Source organism: Tamandua tetradactyla, chromosome 9 (genome assembly GCF_023851605.1).
Source record: "Tamandua tetradactyla isolate mTamTet1 chromosome 9, mTamTet1.pri, whole genome shotgun sequence".
NCBI classification, from domain to species: domain Eukaryota; kingdom Metazoa; phylum Chordata; class Mammalia; order Pilosa; family Myrmecophagidae; genus Tamandua; species Tamandua tetradactyla.
Window position 1 is genome coordinate 44,320,728 of NC_135335.1, and position 14,480 is coordinate 44,335,207.

At 36.7% G+C, this 14,480-nt stretch overlaps 1 protein-coding gene across 1 annotated transcript in view; it reads right to left on the reverse strand.

Moving 5' to 3' along the window:
* ARL8B (ARF like GTPase 8B) overlaps positions 1-14,480 on the reverse strand; it is an 86,922-nt gene that overhangs the window by 6,036 nt on the left and 66,406 nt on the right. Inside the window, exons 3-6 of the mRNA XM_077116683.1 lie at positions 4,048-4,121; positions 3,558-3,651; positions 909-976; positions 568-638 (exon numbers count right to left, since the gene is read on the reverse strand). Of these exons, the coding sequence (XP_076972798.1) occupies positions 568-638; positions 909-976; positions 3,558-3,651; positions 4,048-4,121 (307 nt within the window). The remainder of the gene's footprint in view (positions 1-567; positions 639-908; positions 977-3,557; positions 3,652-4,047; positions 4,122-14,480) is intronic.

Genomic DNA, 14,480 nt, shown 5'->3' on the forward strand with positions numbered 1-14,480 from the left:
TAAAAACTTTTTAAACACACTATTTCAGCACTGTTTATTGAACTTTATGTCAGTACACTTTTGTTTATTAAATAATCACTCACCATATTTATAGGGATGCAAGTTAAGACATCCACACTTATTCTTTAAGGACATTATGAAGATATAGTCTATTTTTGGCTTATAAGTCCAAAAGAGTGCAATGGATTACAGTTATATACTGATGCAATAAATGAAAAAAATGTAATACCGCTGTATGGCAATTTTTATAAAGTCCTATTTCTAAATGTCATCTTTTATAAAGCACAGCTGGATAACAACATTGCAAAAATTAAAGCAGTAAATTTATATCACCTCATGCTTAACCTCATAGCTTTATTGCATTTACTTCTATAAATAGCATAGATCAGATTCGTGAAGTTATATTTGTTTTCAAAAGATCTGATGTCTACTCTTTTTCCTGAGACAAAAGCAACAGCATCTTATAAAAGAAGCCACTTAAAAGAAATGGGAGGAAACAGGAAGAAGCATTAGACATTCCTTCCAATGACACTCCCATTTCTTCCAAAGATACCAGTCATTACTTACCTATATTATCCTTTTCTTTGCAGGAAATTGAATAGCAGCAAATTTCTCTATCCTGAATAGCAGAGAGATTCCTATAAGGAGAATTAAGGAAATAAACCTGTGCTTAAAACAACTGTCTGATTTATCACTCTTAGTTCAATTTTATTTAAGTTACTTTTATTACTAAACTGAAGAAATTATTTTACTACTACTAAGATTTTAAGGAATCATTTCTTGGTAGGCCAACTTTATCTATTGAAAAGCAGGGCTATAGCCATTACTGAGTAATGTTAAAGTAGCAGGTGAAAGATGTACTTCAGAAAGAAATTTTTTAAATGTCATCAGTCATTTTTAAGACGTACATTTTTTCAATTAGCTGTTTCTCATCCAAGGCATTAGGAAGATCTCTCTTGTTTCCAAGTACTAGGACCTTTAAAACCAAAAGATACTGAGAGTGAATTTTTATGGACAAAAATAATTTTAACAAACTAATGTCACAGAAGGATATCTTGTTGTCTATAGATATAAAACCAGAATGGTACCATATACTATAATATTAAAGTATATTTGTATAAGAGGTGACCCATCACATCACTTTAATCACCCAAATTAGCATTCATTTAATGCCTATCATGTAGATGCCCTAAATTCAATTTGTGTTGCAAACTTCTATTTGAAATATATTAAGTCTATATTATGCTATTTTAAAATAAACCTTCATCAAAATGCAAATATGATTTTAAAAACCCAGAGCAGGAGAACCATTTTTTAAAAACTGTCATAGAACACCATTCATCATGTGAACATATAATTTTTAAAATTCAGAATTCATTCTGTAGAATATCATTGGCAAATACTTAAGACAGTGGAAAAGTTTGAACATCAGGATGAAAATAGTCACCACCACCTCTATGAATAAATGTTACTGCTAGGTGTACTCTGAAAAGGCCAGAGCAGAGGTGGCCTTCCCAGTTACTCTACCCTTCCCATATACAATATCCTTTCCGCTTTACAAACAGAAAACATGTAAGCTATTTGAAAACATCCATACTCTAAGACAGTGTTGTGAGGATTTTCATCTTTGGCCCATCCTAACAAAGTAACACCATGTCTACGTTGTTACAACTGTTCTCTCACTTAATACACCCTGTCTACTCCAGACACTTTGATGGAGTTCACTTCTAGGCCTAGACTCTTCTTTTGTACAAAGGACAGAGACAAGGGCACAGGCACATAAAGCCAGGGGTGTTGTGGGCTCTCAAGGGAATGTTAAATAAGACTACAGGGAGTCAGAACATCAGAACCAGAATCTCAATACCTTCAGCTAGCTTGCCTTCCTTTTCTCTACTTCTATTCCTCTCCATGTTCTTATTTAAGTCATTTCAAGTTCTCAAGCTCTAACTGGATGAGTTCCTAATAATACATCATGATCATTTGTGATCAGTTGTCAATTCTGTGGTTGCCTGGCATGATAGCCCTCTTGTTTCGTTTAGGAAATTTTCTACCTTATATAGCTGCCTCTATAGACAATTTCTTTCTCAGCCTTCCTTTCAGCTAGGGCATGGACGCATAATCTAGGATCAATCAATTAGAGATACCCACCAAAACTCTAAATGCATAACCCAGTAACACAAAGTAAGAACAGAGAACCCATTCTGACAACGCTGGGAAATACGTTAGATTATTTCCTCTGGAGCAACTGTCTCTAGAGTTTGACAACTCCATGTGGTCACCTGACTTATCCTACGGTGTGAGTTTGGGCATGCACTTAGCAGTTGCTTAGCTTCCCTTGCTCCAGCCTAATTTCTGAGTCCGATTATACAGTCTTCCCAAGGATTGTGCAAGCTACCCAACAGCTTTTCAGATAATTCCTTTCTCCTTAAATCAGTGAATGCTTACCAAGAAATGTTGTTTCTGTGTGGTCTATAGATCTAGTTTTACTCTAGAATAAAAAGAATAGGCTTTGAATTCAGATATGGATTCAAAACTGGCTGTTCAACTTTACTAATAGCCATGCAGTCCTGAGCTAATAATAACTATCAAAAGACGGATAACACCAAGAAACCTCAAAATGTTCAGAGGCTTCACTAAGATAATATACCTCAGATAGCTAACATTCATGAGTTTGTATCTTGGGGCTACTACCTAGTCCCTGCCCAGCATTCCTTAGCTCAATAAATAGCACCATCCTCCACCTAATTACATGAGCCAGAAACCAGGAATTATTTTTTATACCTCCCCTTCTCCAGTTTATTACCAAGTCTGGCTGATCATGCTCCCAAATATCTCCAAAATCTGTTTCCTTCTCATTTTGTCTATCACCCTAATCCAAGGTATCATAATTTGGCAGGAGTACTACAACAGCTTCTATACCATCCTCTTGATAATCCACCTTGACTACCTGAATCCACTCTTACACTAAAATAAGAATAATCTGCTAAAATCACCAATCTCACCATTTAAGACACTTCAGTGGCTTCCCATCACATGGTCTCCTCCAGCGTCTCGGCCACATGGCACACCACCCTCATTACTTTGCTCTGTGCTCTGCTGAGCGGCCTCTTCTCAATGTCCTGCTGCCTCTCACCAAAGAGCCTTCACCTGGAACTCCTTTTGCCTTCACCTGTCACCAACTTAATTCCTACACATTCCCCAGATGAAGAATCACTTCCTCAAGGAATCCTTCACCCTTTCCCCAAATTAAATCAAATCTCCTCACTAATTTATAAGTCTAGAACCCCCTTGCACCTCTTCTTCATAGCACTTGTTAGATTGAATTATCCAAGTGCTTTCATATTATTGCCTTTCCCACTGAATTGTAAGCTCCATGAAGGCAGGGAATATGTTTCTATTCTGTCCACCACCATACCCATGAAATTAAATACTGCTCCTGATGTGTAGTAGTTTAATAAATACTTGAAGAATTTTAAAACAGAAAATACTTTACTAATTTCAAACATAATCAAAATAATTGTAAAATGTAAATGTAAAAAAAAGTACTCCACACTTACTGGAATTCCTTGTAACTGTGGTTTATCTAAAAGATTATGTAGTTCATTTCGAGAGGCTTCTATCTTTTCACGATCTGCAGCATCTATCATGTAACTTTGAAAAAAAAAGGCAATGATCTCAATATGCCTTCACCATATTCAGCTAATATAACAAATTTCATTTTCTTAATTCAAAGAAAATGTTCATCAAAGTAAGTAAATCCTAGATACTGAGAAGATCCACGTCCATATACTTTTTTAACTAGACTATTCTTAGGAGCTAATGCATAACAGTAAAACATTTATATCCTTTAGCTCTTAGCTGTATACATTAAAAAAAAATGAAGCTCTCATTCTATGATTACAAAATTTTAAATCCCATGTTAATAGGATTACACTAAGAAGGTAGCTAAGAAGGTTTCATGGCCTAAGATGCAAATTGTGTATTTGCAAAGTCAACTTTTCCTTTGATGTCTAAATTGACATTAAAAAAAACAAACAAAACACTTACACAATAGCATTGACTCCTCTGCAGTAACGTTCCCACATGCTCCGGAATCGAGGTTGCCCTCCTATGTCCCAGATCTTATAAACAAAACAAGACAATTCTTAATAAAGGAGACTTCAAATGATATACTGAAGAAAGACGCAGCAGAATGAGAGAAAGTAGCAGAAGAAAGAGAGATCAATTAGGCAGAAATGCCCATTTCTACAATGTTAGAGCAAAAGAGCTCCCGAAAGATCTGAGCTACAAACAAGCTCTCTCAATCTGAGAGTTCATAAGGCTGATTTTAAATTTGAAGTCCATACTTACTATATTTATAATAGATCTAAAATTCTGCTTAAGCAAAGATTTGGCTTTTGTGCAATACTTCATCTGCCGATTAACCAATACATTTCTAATACTAAAAATATATTTAAGATAACACTTTTAAAATCTACAGAACCATGCATCATCCAGAATTGAATGCTAAGGCAGGCAACAGTTCATCATCTGAGTGGAAAGATATTAATGCTCATTCTTTATGAGTAGTCCTGTAAGTAATATAACCAACATTCCTACTGAAGCATTTTTCTTATGTAAAATTATTTTATCCATATGAAAGTCACTACCCATAACAATTTCATTATTATGTCTATTCTGTAGGGGATTGTGCTGGTTTGAAAGGATGTATGTCCCCTAGAAAAGCCATGTTTTAATCAAAATTCCATTTCATAAAGGTAGAATAATCCCTATTCAATACTGTATGTTTGAAACTGTAATCAGATCATCTCGCTGGATGATGTGATTTAGTCAAGAGTGGCTGTTAAACTGGATTAGGTGACAACATGTCTCCACCCATTTGGGTGGGTCTTGAGAAGTTTCTGGAGTCCTATAAAAGAGGAAACACTTTGGAGAACGGGCAATTCGGAGAGAGCAGAGAATGCTGCAGCACCACGAAGCAGAGAGTCCACGAGCCAGGGACCTTTGGAGATGAAGAAGGAAAACGCCTCCCAGGGAGCTTCATGAAACCGGAAGCCAGGAAAGAAAGCTAGCAGATGACGCCGTGTTCACCATGTGCCCTTTCAGCTGAGAGAGAAGCCGTGACTATGTTCGCCATGTGCCTTCTCACTTAAGAGAGACCCTGAACTTCATCGGCCTTCTTGAACTAACATATCTTTCCCTGGATGGATGCCTCTGATTTGACATTTCTATACACTTGCTTTAATTGGGACATTTTCTCAGCCTTAGAACTGTAAACGAGCAACTTATTAAATTCCCCTTTTTAAAAGCCATTCCGTTTCTGGTATATTGCATTCTGGCAGCTAAAAAACTACAACAGGGACCATGCTGGACACAAGGTTACATAAAAAGTCTTAAATTTATCTTGAAGATAAACTTGATCATTTATCTTGAAGAAGCCTCTAATTTAGCTATAGAAACAAAGTCCAAACATGCATAGAGACATACATGAATAAGTTAGGAGCCTCCACAAAAAGAGTTTAGTGAACAGCTTCTGTGAGATGCGAGAAATAGGGAAAATAGCCATAAGGTTTCATGCAATAGAAATAAACTCCCAAAGATGATTGAAAGCCCCTCCCTCCCAAAAAAGACGAAAATATGGTCCCTAATAAACAGCAAACTTTTTCTTTTTTTTTTATTAAACATAACATACAAACATGAATATTCTTACCATATGATCATTCCATTCTACATATATACTCAGTAACTCACAATATCATTGCACAGTTGTATATTCATCATCATGGTCATTTCTTAGAACATTTGCATCAATTCAGAAAAAGAAAACAGAAAAAAATTCATACATACCATACCCCTTACCCCTCCCTCCCTTTCCTTGATTACTACCATTTCAATCTACTAAATTAATGTTTGTTCCCCATATTATTTGTTTATTTTTAATTCATATGTTTTACTTGTCTGTCGATAAAGCAGATAGATAAAAGGAGCATCAGAAGCAAGGTTTTCACAATCACACAGTCAACTGCAAAAGCTATATCATTATACAGTCATCTTCAAGAAACATGGCTATTGGAACACAGCTATATATTTTCAGGCAGTTCCCTCCAGCCTCTCCAAAACACCTTAAGTAAAAAAGGTGATATCTATTTAATGCATAAGAATAATCTCGAGGGCTGGGGACATATTGAAAGAGGGCTGGGGACATATTGAAATCAGAACGATAGATGTTAAAGATTGAGATGGTATAATCTAGGAATGCCTAGAGTGTATAATAACAGTGAAATGTACAAGGTACAATTTTAAAAATTTTTTTGCATGAGGAAGAACAAAGGAATGTCATTATTGCAGGGTACTGAAAATAGATGGTAACTAATATTTTAAAATGTTACCTTCTGTGTGAGACTAAAGCAAAAAATGTTTATCTGTTACAAAATTAATATTCTGACTAGTGCATTTCCTAATATAACTTATGTAGATAGTTTGATTGAACACCATAAGTACCTGGAATCTCAGGTAGGACATGAGATTTTGTTGGTTTGTCCAGAGTGATGCCCCGATGAATCCCACAGTTATTCGATCAGTGAGTGGAAAAGTATTTGCAAAGCCCCCTTCGGGGAGTGGTGAGAATGGGGAGAAATTCAACTTCTCCAAGTTGAATTCTTGATATTCTCACAAACAGTGTGGACAACCAAAGCTATAGGTAGAGCCCCCAGTCTTGGGGGTTGTTCATATGAAACTTAACCCCGCAAAGGATAGGCCAAGTCTACTTAAAATTTAGGCCTAAGAGTCACCCCCAAGAGAGCCTCTTTTGTTGCTCAGATGTGGCCCCTCTCTCCAGCCAACACAACGAGCAGTCTCACCACCCTAACCCTCTCTACGTGGGACATGACTCCCAGGGATGTGGACCTTCCTGGCAACATGGGACAGAGATCTTGGAATGAGCGGAGACTCAGCATCAAGGGATTGAGAAAAACCCTAGAATGAGCTGAGACTTAGCATCAAGGGATTGAGAAAACCTTCTTGACCAAAAGGGGGAAGAGGGAAATGAGACAAAGTGTCAATGGCTGAGAGATTCCAAACAGAGTTGAGAGGTTATCCTGGAGGTTATTCTTATGCATCAAGTAGATATCAGCTTGTTATTCAAGATGTAATGGAGAGGCTGGAGGGCACTGCCTGAAAATGTAGAGCTGTGTTCCAGTAGCCATGTTTCTTGATGATGATTGTACAATGATGTGGCTTTCACAACGTGACTGTGTGATTGTGAAAACCTTGTGTCTGATGCTTCTTTTATCTACCTTGTCAACAGATGAGTAGAATATATGGAATAAAAATAAATAATAGGGGGAACAAATGTTAAAATAAATTTAGTTTGAAATGCTAGCGATCAATGAAAGCGAGGGGTAAGGGGTATGGCATGTAAAATTTTTTTTCCTGTTTTCGTTTTATTTTTCTGTTGTCTTTTTATGTCTTTTTCTGAATTGATGCAAATGTGTGAGAAATGATCATGATGATGAATATGCAACTATGTGATGATATTGTGAATTGCTGAGTGTATGTGTTGGGAATGTTTGTGCTTCTTGTAATTTTTTTTTTAATTAATAAAAAATTAAAAAAATTAAAAAAAAAAAAAGAATAATCTCCAGGATAACCTCTCAACTCTGTTTGGAATCTCTCAGCCATTGACACTTTATTTTGTCTCATTTCACTCTTCCCCCTTTTGGTTGAGAAGGTTTTCTCATTTCCATGATGCTGAGTCCCAGCTCATTCTAGGATTTCTGTCCCACGTTGCCAGGAAGGTCCACACCCCTGGGAGTCACATCGCCCGTAGAGAGGGGGAGGGCAGTGAGTTTGCTTGTCCAGTTGGCTGAGAGAGGCCACATCTGAGCAACAAAAGAGGATATCTTGGGGGTGACTCTTAGGCCTAATTTTAAGTAGGCTTAGCCTATCCTTTGCAGGGTTAAGTTTCATCTGAACAAACCCCAAAATTGGGAACTCAGTCTATTGCTTGGTTGTCCCCACTGCTTGTGAGAATATGAAAAATTGTCCACTTGGGGAAGTTGAATTTTCCCCCCTTCTCACCATTCCCCCAAGGAGACTTTGCAAATACTTTTTTATACACTGTTCAAATCACTCTGGGATTTATCAGGGCATCACTCTGGACAAACCTACAAAATCTCATGCCCTACTCAAGGTTCCATGTACTATGATGTTCACTTAAGCTGTCCACATAAGTTATATTAGGAAACGCACTAGTCAAAATATAAATTTTATACCTAATAAGCATTTTTTGCTTTAATCTTACACAGAAGTTAAAGTTTTAAAATATTAATTACCATCCATTTTCAACACCCTGCATTATTGACACTTCTTTGTTCTTCCTCATACAAAAACATTTTTAAATTTGTACATTTAGTCACTATCATTATACACTCTAGGCATTCCTAGATTATACCATCTCTATATACGATAGTCTTTATCATCTATCTTTCCTTCTGATTTTATTTGTGCCTCCAAGCCTCCTCACTCTATCTTTCTCACATTCAGCTTTATTCAGTGCTCTGACTTTATTGTATTACAATTAGGTATTATTGCCCTATCCATTTCTGAATTTTTATAATCAGTACTGTTGCACAATCTGTATCCCTTCAGTTCCAATTACCCCATATCTACCCTATTTCTATCTCCTGATGGTCTCTGTTACCAGTTGAAGTTTTCCAAGTTCATTCATTAATGTCAGTTCAAATCAGTGAGACCATACAGTATTTGTCCTTTTGTTTCTGGCTAATCTCACTCAGTATATAGTCGTCAAGATCCAGCCATGTTGTTACATGCTTCATAACATTATTGTCTTACAACTGCATAATATTCCATTGTATGTATATACCACAGCTTATTTAGCCACTCATCTGCTGATGGACATTTTGACTGTTTCCACCTCTTGGCAAATGTAAATAATGCTGCTATAAACATTGGTGTGCAAATGTCCATTTGTGTCCTTGCCCTCATGTCCTTTGAGTAGACATTAGTAACAATGGTACTGTTGGATCATATGGCAATTCCATACGTAGCTTCCTGAAGAAGCGCCAAAATGTCTTCCATGGCAGTTGTACCATTTGAAATTCCCAACAACAGTGGATAAGTGTGCCTCTTTCCCCATAAAAAAGTTTCTCTCCAGCACTTTTTAATTTCTGTTTTATTGACAATGGCCATTCTGATGGGTGTGAGATGATGTCTCATTGCAGTTTTGATTTGCATTTCCCTAATAGTCAGGGAAGTTGAGCATCTTCTCATGTGCTCATGAAATTTTGGTCATTTGTATTTCCTCTTCTGAGAAGTGTCTGTTCATGTCTTTTGTCCATTTTGTAATTGGGTCCTGTCTTTTTGTTGTTGAGTTGAACAATCTCTTTATGTATTATGGATACTAGAACTTCATCTGATACATCATTTCCAAATATTGTCTCCCATTGTGTAGGCTGCCTTTTTACTTTCTTGATGAAGTTCTTTGACGTGGAGAAGTGTTTAATTTTGAGGAGTTCCCATGTATTTATTTCTCTCTTCAATGTCTGTGCTTTGGGTGTAAGGTCTAGGAAACCAACTTTTATTGTAAGATTTATAAGAACTTTTCCTACATTTTCTTCTAACACTTTTATGGTCTTGGATCTAATGTTTAGGTCTTTGATCCATTTTGAGTTAATTTTTGCATAGGGTGTGAGATATGGATCCTCTTTCATTCTTTTGCAAGTAGATATTCAGTTTTCTAGGCACCATTTATTGAAGAGACTGTTCTGTCCCAGGTGAGTTGACGTGACTGCCTTATCAAAGATCAATTGTCTATAGATGAGAGGGTCTAAATCTGAACACTCCATAGATTCCATTATTCAATACATCTATCTTTATGCCAGTACCATGCTGTTTTGACCACTGTAGCTTCATAATATGCCTTAAAATTAGGTAGTGTGAGACCTCGACTTCATTCTTCTTTCTCAGGATACTTTTAGCTATTCGGGGCACCCTGCCCTTCCAGATAAATTTGGTTGTTGATTTTTCAATTTCTGAAAAGTAAGTTTTTAGGATTTTAACTGGTATTGCCTTGAATCTGTAAATCAATTTAGGTAGAATTGACATCTCAACTATATTTAGCCTTCCAATCCATGAACACAGTATGCCTTTCCATTTATTTAGGTCTTCTGTGATTTCTTTTAACAATTCCTTGTAGTTTTCTTTGTATACGTCTTTTGTCTCTTGAAATTTATTCCTAATTATTTTATTCTTTTGGTGGCAATTGTAAATGGAATTTTTTTCTTGAATCCCCCTCAGATTCTTCATTGTAATTGTATAGAAACACTACAGATTTTTGAGTGTTGATCTTGTAACCTGCCACTTTGCTGTGCTCATTTATCAGCTCTAGTAGTATTGCTGTGGATTTTTCAAGGTTTTCGACATACAGTATCATATCATCTGGAAACAGTGAGAGATTCACTTCCTTCTTTCCAATTTTGATGCCTTGTATTTCTTTTCCTTGTCCAATTGCTCTGGCTACAACTTCCAACACAATGCTGAATAAAAGTGATCGTGGACATCCTTGTCTTGTTCCTGATCTTAGGGGGAAAGTTTTCAGTTTTTCCCCATTGAGGATGATGTTAGCCATGGGTTTTTCATATATTCCCTTTATCATGTTGAGGAAGTTCCCTTTTATTCCCATCCTTTGAAGTGTTTTCAACAGGAAAGGATGTTGAGTTTTGTCAAATGCCTTTTCTGCATCAATCGAGATGATCATGTGGATTTTCTGCTTTGATTTGCTGATGTGGTGTATTACATTAATTGATTTTCATATGTTGAACCATCCTTGCATACCTGGGATGAATCCTACTTGGTCATGGTGTATAATTCTTTTAATATGCTGCTGGATTCGATTTGCAAGAATTTTGTTGAGGATTTTTACATCCATATTCATTGGAAAGATTGGTCTTTAGTTTTCTTTTCTTGTAATATCTTTGTCTGGCTTTGGTATGAGGGTGATGTTGGCTTCATAGAATAAGTTAGGTAGTTTTTCCTACTTTTCAATTTTTTTGAAGAGTTTGAGCAGGACTGGTACTAATTCTTTCTTGAATGCTTGGTAGAATTCACACGTGAAGCCATCTTGTCCTGGACTTTTCTTTTGGGGGAGCTTCTTAATGACTGACTCAATTTCTTTATTTGCTATTTGTTTGTTGAGGTCATCTATTTCTTCTCAAGTCAAAGTTGGTTGTCCATGCCTTTCCAGGAAGTTGTCTATTTCATCTACACTGTAAAGTTTATTAACATAAAGTTGTTCATACTATCCTCTCATTACTTCCTCTATTTCTGTGGGGTCATTGGTAATGTTTCCTTTTCCGTTCCTGACTTTATTTATTTGCATCCTCTCTCTTCTTCTTTTTGTCAACCTCACCAAGGGTCCATCAATCATATTGATTTTCTCCTAGAACCAACTTCTGTTTGTTGATTTTCTTGATTGTTGTCCGGTTCTCAACTTCATTTATTTCTGCTCTGATCTTATTTCTTTACTTTTGCTTCCTTTGGGATTAGTTTGCTGCTCTTTCTCTAGTTCCTCCAGTGGACAGTTACTTCCTCTGTTTTTGCTCTTTCTTCTTTTTTGATATAGGCATTTAGGGCAATAAATTTCCCTCTTAGCACTACCTCTGCAGCATCCCATAAATTTTGAAATGTTGTGTCTTCATTTTCATTTGCCTCGAGATACTTACTTATTTCTCTTGTAATTTCTTCCTTGACCCACTGGTTGTTTAAGAGTGTGTTCTTGAGTCTCCACATATTTGTGAATTTTCTGGCATTCTGCCTATTACTGCTTTCCTAAATTCATTCCTTTATGATCTGAGAAAGTATTTTGTATGATTTCAAGCTTTTTAAATTTACTGAGACTGGCTTTGTGACCCAGCATATGCTCTACCCTTGAGAATGATCCATGAGCACTTGAGAAAAAGATCAATCCTGCTGTTGTGGGGTGTTATGTTCTATAAATGTCTGTTAAGTCTAGCTCATTTATTGTATTATTCAAATTCTCTCTTTATTGATCCTCTGTCTAGATGTTCTCTCCATTGATGACAGTGGGGAATTGAAGTCTCCAACTATTATGGTAGATGTGTCTATTTCTCTTTTCAATGTTTTCACTGTTTGCCTCATGTATTTTGGAGCATTCTGGCTCAGTGCATAAATATTTATGATTTTATGTCTTCTTGTTGAAGTGTTCCTTTTATTAATACATAGTGTCCTGCTTTGCCTCTTTTAACTGTTTTACATTTTAAGTTTAATTTGTTGGATATTAGTATAGCTACTTTTGGAATTTTCTGATTGTTATTTGCATGAAATATCTTTTCCCCACCTTTCACTTTCAACCTATGTTTATCCTTGGGTCTAAGACGCGTTTCCTGTAGATAGCATATATATGGGCCCTGTTTTTTAATCCATTCTGCCAGCCTATGTCTTTTGATTGGGGAGTTTAATTCATTAACATTTAGTTTTATTACTGTATGGGCAGTTCTTTCTTCTACCATTTTGCTTTTTGGATTTTATATGTCATATCTAATTTTTCTTCTTTTTACCTTTACTGATAATCTTCATTTCTACTCTTCTCCACACCTCTCTCTGCTATCTTTTCCTATTTGTCTCTTGTGCTCCTTTTAGTATTTTTGCAGAGCCGGTCTCTTGGTCACAAATTCTCTCAGTGATTTTTTGTCTGAAAATGTTTTAATTTCCCCCTCATTTTTGAAGAATAATTTTGGTGGATATAGAATTCTTGGTTGGCAGTTTTTCTCTTTTAGTAACTTAAATATATCATCCCACTGTCTTCTCACCTCCATGGTTTCTACTGAGAGATATACACATAGTCTTATTGGGCTTCCCTTGCATGTGATGGATTGCTTTGCTCTTGCTGTTTCTGAGATTCTCTCTTTCTCTTTGACATCTGACATTCTGATTCATAAAGTGTCTTGGAGTATGTCTGTTTGGATCTATTCTGTTTGGAGTATGCTACACTTCTTGAATCAGTAATTTTAAGTCTTTCATAAGAGGTGGGAAACTTTCAGTGATAATTTCCTCCATTAGTTTTTCTCCTCCTTTTCCTTTCTCTTCTCCTGGGACACCCACAACACGTATATTCGTGCGCTTCATGTTGTCATTCAATTCCCTGAATCCCTGTTCATTTTTCCATTCTTTTCCCTACATTTTCTTTCGCTTCTCAAACTTCAGATGTCCCATCCTCCAGTTCACTAATCTTATCTTCCGCCTCATAAAATCTGACATTGTAGGTTTCCATTGTTCTTTTTTCATCTCTTCTATTGTGTCTTTCATTCCCATAAGTTCTGTGATTTGTTTTTTCTGACTTCCAATTTCTTCTTTTTGTTCATTCCTTGCCTTCTTTATATCTTCCTTCAATGCATCAATTTGATTTTTGATGAGGTTTTCCATGTCTATTTGAACATTCTGAATTAATTGTTTCAACTCCTTTATCTCATTTGTATTGGTGGTTTGTTTCTTACACTAGGTCATCTCTTCAATTTTCCTAGTATGATTTTTTGTGTGTGTGCTGGTGTCTAGGCATTTAATTACCTTAATTAGTTTATTCTGGAGATTGTTTTCACTTTTTTTACCTAGGCGTTTCTTGCTGGATGACTTCGTTGTCTATCTGTTCTTTGACATTCAGTTCAGGTTATTCTGGACCTCTAGCTTAGGTTTTGTTTAACAGATCAGAATTTTTCAGTTCTTGTTTTCTTGTTTCTTGCTCTGTCCTTATGGTGCCTTTTTTCCCCCCATTTAGGAGGGTCTACTTAGGTATTAGATTTTTCCCAGACCAAACTGGCCTCCTGTCAGGAGGAAAGAGTAACCTGCGTCAGTTTTCCCTGACGGTAAGACCCAGCAGATTGAAAGGCTTCCCCTATGAACTCTCTGGACTCTGTTTTTCCTATTCTGCCAGTATGTGGCACTTTTCTGCCTGCAGGTCCCACCAGCATAAGATGATGCAGTACATTCAACTTCAGCAGACTCTCCCTGCTGCGGGGGTGGTGGAGACAGAGGAGAGGTTGTAGTTGACTTTAATCGCTTCAGTTTTCCAGACCCTGGGGTCTGAATTCCTTGAGGGAGGGAATCATCTGAGCTGGGCCCCACCCCTCTCCCATGGAAGGCAGAGTCTCCATGCAAACAGTCAAACAAGCTTAATTCTGCCTATGCCTGGGGTAGCTGGAGCCTGAGAAGCCTTGCAGCTGTATCCAAAGAGCAGTCAAACCATAGAAACACAGCCACAAAAAAAAAAGAAAAATCCTTTTCAGAGCAGGACTTCCATTCCCTGGGTTTGCCAAACAAGAGCTTAAGCTGGTATGTTGCTTTGTGTATCTTCAGGTCCTATGTGCCCCCTCCTTTTGTTCAGGGCCCAGACCCTTTCAAGTATTATGTGTTATCTGATCCAAAAGACCTGTTTCTTTTTTTTATTA